Source organism: Melospiza melodia, chromosome 10 (genome assembly GCF_035770615.1).
Source record: "Melospiza melodia melodia isolate bMelMel2 chromosome 10, bMelMel2.pri, whole genome shotgun sequence".
NCBI lineage: Eukaryota > Metazoa > Chordata > Aves > Passeriformes > Passerellidae > Melospiza > Melospiza melodia.
The window spans coordinates 13,375,713-13,391,014 of record NC_086203.1 but is presented as its reverse complement, the minus strand read 5'-3'; the positions used below and the strand labels follow the sequence as shown (position 1 = coordinate 13,391,014).

The 15,302-nt window shown below is 40.0% G+C and overlaps 1 protein-coding gene across 14 annotated transcripts in view; it reads left to right on the top strand.

Annotated features, from left to right (window-relative positions):
- Window positions 1–15,302, top strand: part of ATP2B2 (ATPase plasma membrane Ca2+ transporting 2) — a 407,966-nt gene that overhangs the window by 303,966 nt on the left and 88,698 nt on the right. For 8 of the 14 annotated variants that reach the window (XM_063164426.1, XM_063164418.1, XM_063164419.1 and 5 more), the window contains 4 exons: window positions 5,228–5,485; window positions 6,488–6,613; window positions 7,912–8,037; window positions 11,347–11,442. In XM_063164426.1, coding sequence (XP_063020496.1) covers window positions 5,228–5,485; window positions 6,488–6,613; window positions 7,912–8,037; window positions 11,347–11,442 — 606 coding nt within the window. The remainder of the gene's footprint in view (window positions 1–5,227; window positions 5,486–6,487; window positions 6,614–7,911; window positions 8,038–11,346; window positions 11,443–15,302) is intronic. The other 6 variants (XM_063164432.1, XM_063164430.1, XM_063164425.1 and 3 more) reach the window with 2 other exon arrangements.

The following is a 15,302-nucleotide window of genomic DNA, read 5'->3' as shown; positions in this document are numbered from 1 at the left end:
GCTGCAGCTCAGGATTGTATAGTTTGTAATTATAATCATTATGTTATTCAAAGCAGCTTAAAGAATCTCCTGATAGCTGTTGGAAATTTTAAGCAGATATTTCTTTTTAGCTGCGCTGAGCCCGTGTGCCTCCTCCTGTATGTGCCCAGATTTGGGTGATATCAGGAGAAATATACATTGAAATGGTGTAAAAGCACTCCAGATCCAACAGGACATGAGCCTGCCAAGCTGTCAGGTGATGCTGTCTGGCTTTTTGTGGACTTCTATTCATTCCCTTTCCTGCTTGCTAGCTTTCACTAAGTTGAAATTATTAATAACAGCCACCAGATATTACCTCATGCTGCCTCTTGCTCACTGTTCCTGAAGTGCTTTAACCTGTTCTTGTGCCTCCTCCTCTCCTTCTTCCCCTTTTCACTGCAAGCACATTCAAATTTTTTCTAACTTTCCCTTTAATAACCTATGCCTCTCTTCCCTTTTTTATTTTCAATTTTTTTCTTTCTAAACCCTTCCATATAATTAAATTCTATTCATGCAGAGGAGGTTTCTCAGGCCAGTTTTGAATTTTCTTGAGACGAAGTGCAGCCCAGGTGAGTATCTGGGTGTTTGCTCAGCCCGCCAGGCTCCTGGCTGGTTTGGAGCCCTCCATTCCCTGCAGAGATGGAAATCCAGCTGCTGCCACCTCAGCTGGGCTGACAATGGAAATTCTGGGCAGGTTTGGAGCCCTCCATTCCCTGCAGAGATGGAAATCCAGCTGCTGCCGCCTCAGCTGGGCTGAGAATGGAAATTCTGGGCAGGTTTGGAGCCCAGCAGTCCCTGCAGAGATGGAAATCCAGCTGCTGCCACCTCAGCTGGGCTGACAATGGAAATTCTGGGCAGGTTTGGAGCCCTCCATTCCCTGCAGAGATGGAAATCCAGCTGCTGCTGCCTCAGCTGGGCTGAGAATGGAAATTCAGGGCAGGTTTGGAGCCCTCCAATCCTTGCAGAGATGGAAATCCAGCTGCTGCCAGCTCAGCTGGGCTCCCTGCCTGTGATGGGTTCCCTATTCTTCCTTTTCTATTCTTTCTCTTCCATTCTTTCTCTTCCCTATTCTTTCCTTTCCTTTGGATTTTTCCTTCCTTTCATCTCCCCCCCGTAGAACACTTTTCCATCAGCTTTGCTGATCTATTTCTGGCCCACTTTTAAGCTTTTTAAAGTTCTGTTCTCCTTCCCCAAAGTTCTGGAAACGTCCTTTCAGATGTTTTATGGGCACAAGGGTCTCCTTGGTCCCTTTTTGTGTTTCTGAGCCTTTTTTGAGGCTGTGCTGCCAGGTTCTCCCTCTCCTGGGGAGCTCCAGCTCACCTGGGCGCTCCTTTTGGGATAAATTGATTCATTTTAGGGCTCCATCAGCTTTTTTTTTTGTGCCAAAGGAGTCCCAGCCCTTTGCAGCCTTGACTTGTTGGTTTTCAGCATCTCAGTTTTAAGCCCTGCACATTTTCTGTGACTTTGGCCAAGGCACATTCAAAATTGTGGGAAAAAAGAGCTCCATGTTTTAAACTTTTTTACCTCCCTGCATTTGGGGTTTCTGACAGATAGAGCTTCTGTTAAAGGGAATTTAAGATGAGAACATCACAATTTGCTGTCTTGGAATGAAACCCTGCCACAAATCACATCTGCATGTTAACAACTCTCTTGTGCTGCTTTTCACTCTGTGCATTTCAATAAAAGCTCAGGCAGATTTTTGGGTAGCATTGAGAGCCACATGCTCTCTGTGAAAGCAGAACACCAATCTTATACCTCCACATGAATTTTTCAAGTTTATATGAACATTTTAAATAAATTAGGTGCTTTAAATTCAATTTTGCTACTTAGGTGTAATAGTATGATGTATTTTATTAATATTTCATATTTTCTCCTTATCTGTAAGGTCAGTGCTGGGTCACTTTACACTGCTATAGGGACAGATAATCTAAATATAGAGTTAAGATGTTTGTGTCTTTTCCCCCTATAAATACATAAAGTTTCTTTCTGTAAATCCATTTAAGTGTATCTATAATTTCTAGAAAACCATAACAGCAGAAAAAAACCCTAAAAACCCAATTGTTTTCCTGTAAATCTATAAGAAAACATTAGACAGACTCAAACCAATGGAGATGCAGGTTTCCTTTATTTATTTTTTTTCCCCTATCAAAAGGACACCTCTAAAACAGTTTGGAAGCAAGAACTCCACATAATTCAAGTAAATGTTCCCTGACAGGTGGATCATGTTGTAAAGGGCAGAGGATGGATTTTAAATTCTTGCTTTTCATATTTTTTTAAAAAAATCTGCTCAAATTTTGCTCTTGTAAGAAGCAGACAGTTTTTTTGCTAGAGTTTATTCCTAAAAAAGAACATTTTGCATTAATTTATGTAGCACTTTTATCCCCTCTCCTTTCTGTGGAGTGTAAAATGCAAAAACAAAATTTGGGGAAATTCTCTTGGTCTGATCGACTTCTCGCCTGGGCTCTGGGGTTTGAGAGAGGCCACATTGAATGTCAACAATTAACGACTCAAAAATCAACTCAGAATTTCCTCCATCCTCTCAAAGGTTTTAATGAGGTCTGGCAATAAATTCCTCTACTCCTAAAATTTCCTCCTCCCCTCAACCACCTCTGCTCCACCCGAATTTATCATTGTCAGCTGAAAGGAACAGAAAAGAAACTTAAATGCATTTAAAATTTTGTTGTTTTCATTGGGTTGTGGATGATTGTCTCATGATTTTAAGTCATAAACATAATTTTTTATTCAGTGTGGAAGCTTGTCAGATTTAGGGACGCTTTCCAAGAACTTGATCTGAGTTCAATCTGTTTCCTTCAGATTTTCTTCCATTGTTACAAACAATTTTTTTCAGCTGGAATAAAAACAAAATTTTCAGCTGAAAAATGAAGTCTTTTGTTTGGTTGTGCTTAATCTACAAGGTATCTACAGGTAATTCCTTTTATGTTAATGATAATATTTTGTATTATTTGCATGCTCCATGATACCATTTATGTCAACATGGAGATCAAACTCAAAATTAACCTCACTGCTCAAGTAAAGGAATATATTTATTTTTTACCTGATTTTTCTTAATCAAGGTGGGTTTTTTTTTGATTTTTTTTTTTTTTTTTACATTGAAGGGTCTTGGAAATATTACTCTGCAGCAGACCTTTGTAATTTTGTACAAGCTGGGCTAAATTTCAACCATCCGAAAAGGAAATAAAATCAGTGTTTGACTGTGGCTAGACCAGGCCATGTTTCTTTTGTGAGAAATAGAAGAGGAGGTTTGCTGTTAAAAAACCAGAATATTCATCATATTTAATTCTAAGTCATATCTAATGAAAAAAAAAGAAGAGTGAATTCTGGTGTTATATCTGCTGAAACAGAGTTACTTGCACTAATTTAAAACAATCAAGACAAAAGTGAATCTGCTGATTTGGAAAAGGAATCTAAAAATCCAACAGAGCCCAATTGAGATTATTAAGGTTAAACAAAGCAAAATTCATAATTCCTTCCCAAAACCCCCATTGTGCTGCAGGAGGAAGTTGCAGGGTTGGTTTCTGAGTTGCATTTTAGGCTGGTAATGAGCAGCTGAAGGTACTGGACTTAAAAAAGTTGTTTAATTTCTTCCTTGAGTGCTGTAAAAGTGGTTTTGGTGAGGTTCTTGTGCTGCAGGTTTGGGTGTGCCAGCAGTGGAAGGACATCCCTGCCCTTGGGAGCAGCCTTTGCCTTGCCATTAGAAACTCAGTGTAAACTACAGAGAACTTGGCTAAAAACTCCCTTTGTTTTCATTTTCTTCCTCTCTTAGTGGCTGTTCAGGCTCATCTTTTTTCCTTTGACTTTTGGTAGTTTTGTTATTGTTCACATGCAAGAGTAATTACTCAGCTGGTTAATGGATTATGATGCTCCAGTTTGTAATTTAAATACAGGAATCAACCTGGCTGTTAATTGTCTCTAGTGAGAGGTGATGAATAAACCAAATTAAACTTCAGTCAGAGGTGGGAGCGGAGTTGCTGAACCCCCTGGTACCTGGGTGAGGTGGAGAAGTGATGTCAAATCCCTGCCTGGTCCCATTCTTCATGGAAAATGGGAACAATTCTTCCCAGATCCCCCAGGAGAGGAGGCTCTGCTGGCCAGGCTGAGTTCTCCTGTCTCCCACCAGCTGGAATTTCTCTGGATTGTGGCTCTGGAAGGTGCCCTTGGCTGCCCAGTATTTCTCCCAGTAAGAAGGAGAGCTATGTCACTTTCCTTTGGTGAATATTATCCATTTAAATTTTAATTGAAATAAATAATTAGCAGATGTATATAAAGTGATTCAGAATTAACAGTTCAGAACAGAGTGGTTCTCTTAATGCTGTTGTGCTTTTGGCAGCAATAATGGACTTGCAGTTCTAGAAGCATCCCAGTGCATTTCTCTGTAGGGAAGACTGATGAATTAATATCAGGGAATTGTTTTTACTCAGTGTTCCTTAATATATTCATTATCAAATTGAAATGCTCATAAACTCAGTTGACCCCAGTATTTTTTTAAGGAGTGCTCCCTTGAAGTGTGTTTAGTTCAGAACATTCAGAAATTGTGTTGAAAATTGTTTAAAAAATTTGTGTTAAAATTGTTTAATTTAATCTGGCAGGGTGTTAATATGAATTTAATGCCATTGCTTTGCATTATTTAATGTCATTTATTGTTTTAGTCCTTCCTGTCACCTTTAGTATTATTCAGTATTATTCATATTCTTCAGTATTACTCTTATTCTTCAGTATTATTCATATTCTTCAATATTATTAATATTCTTCAGTATTCTTATTCTGAAGTATTATTCTTATTCAGTATTATTCTTATTCTTCAGTATTATTCTTATTCTTCAGTATTATTTTTCAGTATTATTCATATTCTTCAGTATTAGTCTTATTCTTACCCTGCAGGTTTTGGTGGCTCAGGTGAAGCTCTGAGTCCTCTATCTAAAACAGAATTGGTGCTTTCTCTCTCCATTTGGGTTCACCAAGGATGGGTCGCTCAGAAGAAAAATTAAAAGGACAAAGATTTCCGTTGATTTATTTACTTTCCCTTTTTCACAGATCTCTTTATTTGTCCTTTTCCTCCATTCTGCCACGTTTCATCAGCAGGCAGCGCTTGCAGAAGCAGCTCCATCCCCTCACCTTGTCACATCACAGCAAATTTCATTCCTTGTGGTGCGCCCGACCTTCCCTAAAGCGATCCTTACCATCCCCGCAGGGTGTGGTACTGCGACAGGAGGGGCTGAGGATGAGGGGGAGGCCGAAGCCGGCTGGATTGAGGGTGCTGCCATCCTCCTGTCCGTCATCTGCGTGGTCCTGGTCACTGCCTTCAACGACTGGAGCAAGGAGAAGCAGTTCCGGGGGCTGCAGAGCCGCATCGAGCAGGAGCAGAAGTTCACCGTGGTGCGAGGGGGACAGGTCATCCAGATCCCCGTGGCAGAGATCGTGGTCGGGGACATTGCACAAGTCAAATATGGTGAGTGCACGGCCTTTGGAGCCTTGGCTTGCTGCTCTGCTGGCCCTTCTGGACTCACTTCCCTGGCAGGGTTATAGGACAGAAAATCAGAGTTGGCCATGCTGAGGTGACACCTGAGCTGTCAGGGCAAAAGGAGAACATGAAGACCTGCTGTAAAGTTGCGCTAGGAAATCGATTCAATTGATGGGAATTTCTTTCACTGGCAAGGACTGGTCAGATTTCCAGTTCCTTCCAGTTTTCTGTGTTTGTTCTTCCAGTTTTCTGTATTTGTCCTTCCGGTTTTCTCTATTTATTCATACAAAGGTAATTATCACAGAGGATTACATTATTCAGATTAATTTATTTTTATTTCTGTCCAGTTAGGGGCAAGAGGAAGTGTTTTTAAATGTTGTGTAGAAGGGAATTGGGCCTCTGTGATCCCCTCATGAGTTGCTTCAGATCCAGATTGACCCCCCCAAATGAGGTGCCTGATAATTCCATGCCATAGGGAAAGCCCTGTGCTCCAGTGGAGTGAGAGACTCCTGCAGGAACTCCTGCACACTCTGTGTGCTCTGGAAGAATTTGTTAATTCCAGCAATATCCCCCTTCCATCAGCCATCACATTTCTCCTGGAGTTACCTAAGGGCTCCCTGAGAGGGAAGGGGAAAGGGCAGCTCAGCTATTCATTAGTTGCTGTTAATTCCTATGAACTCTGATGGAGAAACCTTCAGGTGATGTGAGGAGCACTTCCCTGGCAAACCCCCATGATGGAGATGTCCATTGTGAGGCAAATGTGATAAATTTGAATTTTGGGATAGCATGAAGCAGAACATTTTTCCAATAAAAGCCTTTCCTGGCTGGACTGCATTACTGTGGCTCATGTGGACACAATCAGGAGTAATTCCTTCCTTTCTTCTTTCATTTCACCTTTTCGTGCAATTAATTGTGATTTTATAACAAAACCATAGTGTGATTATAAAAACAATCTCATGGAGGTTTTCCATTGCCCTGTTCTGACCACAGGTGACCTTCTACCTGCTGATGGGATATTTATTCAAGGCAATGACCTGAAAATCGATGAGAGCTCCTTGACTGGAGAGTCCGACCAGGTCCGCAAATCCGTGGACAAAGACCCAATGCTGCTGTCAGGTAAGATCTGCCCCACTGTGGAAACCCAGGGCACCACTGGGAATATTTCTCTGTCTGCTCTGGGGTGCCCTGACCCCCAGGGAAGCTCTGACTTTGACCCTCATCCATGGAGAAAGTTTCCCAGACTTCAAGATAAACCAGAATCCACAAAAGTGTGAAATAGATTATAGAGAGTAGTGCAGTTGTATCACTTGGTGAGAAATTCAGTTTTGGGATTTTTAGTGTGTTGTGGATGGAAGCAAGATGGAGGGCACAGGGTGTCATCCTGGGTTTCTTCTCCATGCCTCTTCTTCCTCCTTCTTCATGGGTTTGGGTGGCATTTTGTAATTGGGCAGAAAAGTCCACATTGCAGCTCTTTGGGATCAGTTATTGGGTTAAAAGGGAAAATAATCCAGGTGTCAGTTCTTAATTGGATAGTTTAGTCTTAAAAGACCTTGGAACAAGAGCTTGTTGGCCATTTTGTGCCTTCTAATGAAAAGCTGCTGAACTCACAGCAGTGAGACTGTTTTACTGATAAGAAATAATAAACACCTGAGTCTGAACATGAAACTACTAATCAAATGCCTTCAATCCAGACCCAGAGAAACCCACAACTGGGCCCCCCACACCCCATCCCATCCCCTCTGCCTGCTCTGCCCTCTCCAGGTGTGCAGAGCTCAGCCTGAGCTGTGCTGGGTGCCTCTTTGCCTGCCAGATCTGCTCTGGGAGCCCAGGAGCCAAGGGCACTTTTTGGAGGATATTTTTATCCACCTTTGTCATCCAATTCAGGAGAAGATTCCCTCAGAACAAAACACAGGGATACAAATAGCAAGTTCTTAATTAAAAGGTATTTGGAAATAGTGACACATCTTAAAGGAGGCTCTGATAAATTTCTGAGGGAGGTTGCAGCGCTTTTCCTTTCCAACTGAACCAACCAAATCTCTGCTGGCTTTTAAAGATATTTTCTGATTTTAGGTTTGAATGAAATTTATTTTGGGGTAGTTTTCTTAACCTAATTTGTGTATTTGTGATGCTTTGCTGAAACTGTTTTCTTGCAGAAGATAAACTTGGTTGGTGACAATTTTTCTTTTTAAAAAAAGAGTCTGATGGTGATGGATGTGCAGCCTGAGGTTTGTGCTTAAGCATTAATTCTTGGTTGAGAATAATGCACAACAGGGTTTATTTTGGTTATGTGGTAATATACCCCTAAATATAGGTTTATAAAGTGTAGCAAATCTCTCTCAATCCTTTCAGAAAAGCCTTGCATAATTTTTTACATTTATTTTTAGCTCTTTGTAACCTGTCTTGCCTCTTTTCAGGCACCCATGTCATGGAAGGCTCTGGGCGGATGCTGGTGACTGCTGTGGGGGTGAATTCTCAGACTGGCATCATCTTCACTCTGCTGGGAGCTGGGGGAGAAGAGGAGGAGAAGAAAGACAAGAAAGGTAAATTTCCCATCACCAGGATGCTCCAGAGAAAGCTCCTGGGCTTTGTGCAGCCAGAGCTCTCCTCCGCTCTTGACAAATACATGGGATTTTTCAAACTGCCTTTTTTTGTTTTTATGACACATTTTTATCATCACATGTCACACAGAAAAACAGCAGAAGCTGTTAACCAATAAATCCATTGGATAACAAGATGTTTTTCCAGTGTGAAACTGCAGGCTCCCAGTCCATACTGAATTGCAAGGGGATTCCTGGGCATGCTCCAGTTGCTGTGGCTTCTCTACATGAATCCATGCTCACCTACAGTGTGCTAAGATTTTGTGCTTTTCTATCAATTCAATATTTTTTCCCCAGGAAAAAAACCCCTTTGGCCATGGAAATAGCATCTGTCTTGGAGCTTCAGGATTAAAATAAAGATAAGCTGTGGCTCTTTGCTAGCCTGGTTGTTTAATGTCAGTGGCTGACTTGAGAGGCATTTTAATTTCTTCAGGTGTAAAGGTCGAGCTAAGAATAGTAAAAGCCAAGAATGTAGCAGTAAATATTAGCAGACAGTTTTACTTTCATGTCCTGCATCAGTTAATGAAATCAAGAAGCCTCTTTGGGCTTTTCACCTTATTACAGTGTGATGTCATAAGCATTTGCTAATTTATGGGCTGCACACTAAGCAGAAACGTGATTTAATGTCTGTCCTTGCCAGTTTTTCTTTGTGCAGTCTTGTAAATTGTTCTGCTTCCACAATTTCATTCCAAGTCTGTCCTAAGAATAGTTGTCTTTCAGACATGATTAAGGGCCAATTAATACAGGTTTTTCAGACATTTCTGCTCTTTCTAGTGGTCGCTATTAATTAAATAAAAAAGCAGTTAAAGCTTTACTGAACATTTTATTTGCTATCTCTCAGGCAATATGATTCCACCTTTTTTTTTTTTTTTGTTTCCATCATTTTATATGAAACTGCAGATAGGAAGGCCGAATTCAAATGGTTTTCAGGACTACAATTTCCATTTCTGAGCATGTTCAGTGTCTCCCTTTGACTCTTTGCTGCTTAGAGGAAATCCCTTTTTACTAAATGAAATGTTTACCATTTCATTTCTGCACAGAAATACAAAATAGCTGCCAGGCATGATGGGGGGGTGGGGGGTGCTCCAGGAGAATTAAAAGGAGAAAAGACTGAAACTTCACAAAGGAAAACTCTTTTATGCCAGACCAGTTTGGAGCAGCACCTTGGAGTTTGCTCTTGCTCTGTTGTTCAGATCTGGGGGAGAGGAGGAGCAGCTTCAGCCCTGTGGGATTGAGAGCTCCCTGTGCTGGGTTTAACTGGGCTGGGCTCCCTGGGCTCTGCTCAGGACACTGCTGGTTATTTCAGGTTTCACAGGGAAGAGCCTGGAAAGGCAGGAAAAGAGAAATCAGGGAGTTTTCCCCACATTGTGGCTGTAACTTACTCAGAGACAGAGATTCTTACAGAAGTGTGTTAGGATTTGGATGCAGACACAGAATTTAATTGAACATGGCTCTGTATAAACACCTAAAATATAAATAATCCATAATATAGAGAATTCCTCCACATTTTCTGATGAAACTTTGTGCTCGTGCCTGGGCAGAGCTGGTGGCAGATGGAGGCACCAGCTCAAATGAAAACCTCTGGAACATAAACCTGCAGTTCTCAGAAACCCTGCCCCTTTCAGTCTGTGTGGGTGTGTGCTTTTATTGTTCATTAACACTTTAAAAATCACCATGCAGGTGTGAAACAGGAGGAGGAACAGCAGCTTCCAGGTAGAGTAAGAATTGTACCCCATCCAATGATGCAAATCAGGGGGGAACTGCTGATTGAAATAATCATCTTCGAATCAGTCAAGTTGAAATTAAAAAAAAATGATTTCAAATCAACAAGATTGCTGGTGCCAAATCTTTTGGTGAGCAGGCATTGTTGGCGTTGCAAATCTTCCCGTTCAGCTGGAATAATCAGCTGTTCTCCAGAAGCAAATTGCAAAGTATTTCATGTGGAATACTTGATTTGCTGTTAGCAGCTCACGCTGTGCTGGTTGGGGTGGGGATCCGAACGGAATAAAGAGCGAGCACGAGTCACCAAAACAGTTTAAGTCGTTGCCACCACAGTAATCAAATTTGCAATTGAAATTTTCCTCCATGCAGTAGCACAGGGTGTGTTTTTAAATCCTGGGAGCTGTTTATTTTCTTCTCCCAATTTACCATTTGTAAATAAAATCAGCCCATTCTTCTGCAGTACCAGCCCAGTACAGCATGAAATAATCCCTGTGGGGCAAGGACTGGAGCAGTTTGAAGTCTCAGTCAGGATCCATGGGAGGACTTGGTTCTGTTGTGAGCAATTAACCACCAGAAACAAAACAAAATAAATTTTAGCTATTATTTGCAGAGACTATTTTATTGAACTTCACTATAAAAAACATAGTAAAATGATAAAACCATCTTCAAGCTTTTCAATTTCCTGTTAGGAAAGATTTCTTGTCCAGTTTTTTCTAATATGTGGATAATGACTGAAAAGAAGAAGAGGTTTTCTTTTCTGATTCTTCTTTCATGTCATCACAAACCAGGAAATGTCTCATGTCCGTTATCTGGATTTAAAATAACCCCTTATTCTTCTCAAGGCTATATTTGCCTTTTCCACATAAAATATAAGAAAATTCCATGTTTCTACTCAGATCAATAATCATTTTACCTGGGTGATGACAGGACATGGATTGAGCCATGTTAGACTGGGATGCATCAGTGATGATAAATCATAATGGGCAAAATTATTTAAAACATAAAATATTTACCCTTGTCCTATGTAGAAGTATGAATAGATGTAGATATAATACATTTTAAAATGCAAATTTTAAAGCTACACATGCATTGTGTAAATTAACTCCAAAGGAAACATTTCAACCACCTTAAAAATGCATAAATTATATTAAAGTACAGAAAAATAACACATAAAAGGACTAAAGCAATGTACACAGAACTGTGTACAGCCAGTTCTCACCAGCTCCTTTAACTTTGCTAAATGTGTTTCATATTTTTCTTTAGTTATTATTATTGTTATTATTATTGTTGTTGTTATTATTTGAGTTTTCAGCTTACTTTGTGACACCATCCCAATGCTACATTGCTTTGGAAATTTGTGTTAATTAATTTCAAACTCTTTGATTTTGAGAGCAAACAAAGCCACGAAGGCTTTTTGCTCTGTCACGTGCATTCGTTTGCGTTGCTGTTATTATTTATTTATTATTTGCTGTTTTGTTGTTGTGCTTTTTTGTTTATTTATTTATTTTTTTTTTATCCATTATTGCTCAGTAGATTCTTCCCATCCCTCCTCCCACCCTCCTCCAGCCACAGATGGTGCAGCAGGTGCAAATGCCACTGATAATGCAAATGCCAGCTTAGTCAATGGTACGTCACAACCCCCGGCTTGTCTGATTTGATGGATTTCTCTCCTGACTGTGTCAAATTCCCTCTCCCCTCGCTGACCTGCACAGATGTTGTGTTTGTGTGACTGCACTCTGAGAGATCCTGCTCCCCACGCTCTGCAGGAGCTTGGCACAGGGGCCACAGGGATGCTGCAGCTTCATCCCCCCAGAATTCAGCCTGGCAGAGGCAGAGTTTGGAATCGTGATTTATTTGCCATTTATTTGCAGTTAAAAGAAGCAGTTATGTCAGGACAGTTTCAAAACTTTCAGGCAGATTCACCTGATGTCTTATTATAAAGTTTCATTATTCAACATAGATCTGGAGGAGAGCACCATGAGAAAGGGATTCTCTCTGCTTCTCCTCCTTTTCACTCATAATTCTCACACAGTTCTGAGAGAAGGCTGGGATCAGGGATCTGTCTCTATTTCAACCAACACCGTGTTAGGAACAACTTTTGCTGTTTTCAGGAGGGACTGAGAAGTTTTGTGGATATTTGTGTGAGCCCTCAGTGACTTTCTCCTGAGCCTGCCTGTGTAAACTAAACCCAAAGCAAACCATTCCTGCAGCCAGTTTTGACTGTGTCCCAGGACAGATTCCTGACCCTGCTTGTTAGCCCGCAGATATTTCAGTGGCTCTCCTAACAGTGAAATTCCAGTGTTAAATTGGATTGAATGGGTAAATATTAGTGTAGGCATCAGCTGTATTTTGCTGCTAATCAGATGCATGAGCCTTTATTTGCCAAGCAGCCTTTCCTTCTTGTGCAGAGCCAAAAATACTGAGTAAAGTCATTCTACTTTTCATCACATCGGTGAAAAGTTTTTTTCCATGCAGGTTGCATTTCACGTGTGGAATGAGAGTTTCTGACAGCAATATCATGTGCTAAACAAGGAACAGGATTTACTGCTGTAGGATCTTATTTAAAACAGTGACACAGGAAATCTTTAAGCCTATTATCAAATAATTTAAAAGAAACATATAACCAGATTTAAAACCCATTCTGGAAAACTAGGATTTACAATCGCTACATCTCCTTGCATGGCAGGGACCTCCATCACCCTGGTTCCAGATTCCCTAGAGGGCAAGGACCAGAGAATGAATTGTGTTTTATTCTCCATTGCTGTGAGGGTGCTGAGGTCCTGACACAGAGCAGCTGTGGCTGCCCCTGGATCCCTGGAATGTCCAAGGCCAGGTTGGACACTGGGGCTTGGAGCACCCTGGGACAGTGGGAGGTGTCCCTGCCATGGCAGGGGTGGCACTGGGAGAGCTTTAAGGTTCCAACCCAAACCATCCTGTGATGGTTCTGTGATAATTCCACTTTGGTGAGTGTAAAATCCCTGCCAGCTGCACAGGAGGGATGGGAGCAGAGTTCAGCCCCTCTTTGCTGGTGCCCTGCAGGTGCAGAACGAGCCCTGGGCTCTGCTCAGAGCTGGGGCTGCCTGGTAAATCCCTGTTGAGTTTGGGCTTAATGCTGAGCTAAATGAGGAAATTGAGTTCCAGGGGATATTAGATCAGTGTCGGAATTAGGGATGTGATTTTCCATCATCCTCTCTCCAGTCAGGAACAACAGTTACTGCCCATGTTTATCCTGGAGCTGAGGGATACAAGCTCAGGCCTTTGCAGTGTGGAGTGAATTTTTTTGTGCAGTCAAGGATGTTTTGGATTTTAGTTCCTCTGAGATGGGGCAGGTCAATAATTCTGCTGGTCTTTGATCAACAAGGGCAGGAGATGCTTTCCACAGTTGAACTGCTCAGAGAACACAGGCAGGCAAACATAGATCTGAGGGCTTTGGAATTATCTGGGAAATGGGCAATGCCAGATTTCTGGTAATTTCTCAGTAGTTTCTCAATTTTAGCACTGCTGATGAGTGCTATACTGAAATGAAATACTGCATATATATGAAATACTGCTGTCCTGAAGTGAAATTGTGAAAATGTAGTTATGGTTTGGAAGGGAGAAAGGAGAGAGGATAAGTTACAAAGCAAGGACCCCAAATTCATCTGCATATTCCTTTGGTCTGGATGAAATGCACAATAGCTGCATTTTTAAATGAATATTTTTGTATTAATTTAAAAATAAATAAAAAAATAAAAATATTTAAATGAATATTTTTTTTAAAGTCCAAAAATTATTCCTGAGGTATGACTGGAAACAAGAATTTTACCTACAGTCTTTGTGTAGAAAATATCTTAAAATAAGAATTAATAATTATATACTTGAATAAGTAGCAAGCTCAGGAAATGCTGTTGCTTGAAAAATTAACCAATTATATTTCAGATAAAATATTTTCATTCTTAATTATCAATAAACAATTGACACAAAAGAGTTTGTTGTCAGCCTATGACCCTGTAGTGATAAAATCATTTACTTTGTGACCCAGCCTGTGTATTATATGCTGTACTAAAGGAACTCTTATAAATTTTTATTAATGTTGAATTTTAGTAGTTGAGATCAAAATAGAGAATTGTTGCTGATCTCATTATCAGAACTATGGACAATATGTTCAGTTTTTGAAAGGTTGCAAGTTAAGGCCATAAACAGAGCAGAAATTTTTGCAGAAATGTAGTAATTCAGGAAAAATAATCTCATTCCAAAGTATTATATTTAGTAAAGGTAACTTGGAAAAATGAAAATCAGGGAAGCAGCAATCACTGTTTACAGCTTGTTTACCCCAAATTTGATTTCCTTCTAGTAACTCAAATTACCCCAAATTTGATTTCCTTTCAGTAGAGCACTGCCACCTTCCTAAATCAGGATTTCCAGGGTGGGTTGTTGGGGTTTTTTGGCATTTGTGAGCTAGAGAATTTTCTACTTAAATGTGTGTTTAAAAAATATAGAAAAGGCATAGAAATGGCTGACCAGACTCAGAGAAATCTCTGCTGGAATATTTCACATCTACAGCTAATTCCAGTGCAGGTACTGAGCTACTTCTGCTCCTGCAAAGCAATTTGCAGTTTGAACTCTTTTAAAAATATTATTTTTCTATTTTAAATACATTTTTAAATTTATGTTTTAATCCATTTCTGAATTGTAAGTGAAGTTATTTATTGAATGCATAGAAGGATTATGCATTCATAAAACTTCCTGTTTAACACAGTGGTTTCCTCTCAGCACTTGCAACATAATTCCATTATTTTCTTTGGTTGATTCCAAACACTTCTTCCAATTATAAATATTTCCAAATGAGGGAAATAATTTCCAAAATAGTGATAGGACTTTGTTATTCTGTGTCATTGGCTCTTCCTCAAGGCCTGCAGCAGATAAAGGGGAGGCTTTTCTTGGGAATTTTGTTTGGTGAAGTCCATGAGTTTTATAGTAAGAATTTGGTCAGTAAAGGTGCCACGAGTCCTTTCCAAAATACAAGAATTGTAGTGAGGCAAAAGCATGTGAAAAAATACTTATATTTAAATTCAGAACTTTCAAATCAGCTTCAGAATGCAGATGTTAGAAATGCTATTCTAAACTTTCTGATTTTTTATCCTTGCTTTGAAAAATGATAAAAAACTCAGATGGATTTCTCCAGCCCAAACAACATTTATTTATCATTCCAAACAGAAAAGAAGAAAATATTTTCAGAATTATGTAAAAAATATTGTATTTTTAAAGAATTAATTATCATGATGCTATCAAAATATCAATAAATACTCGTCCTTTTGACAATTCTAAATGATGGACCCAGGAGAGAAGGATGGGGGAGTATTTGTGCCTGGAAGGAGGAAGGATCTCTCAGCAGTGGTGATTCTATCACCTTTCTTTCTGCCTTCATTTCCTTGTTCATATTTTATACCAAAGTGCAGCCTTAAAATTATTTGGCACAGGAGGATATAAAGAGTTTACAGCTTCCT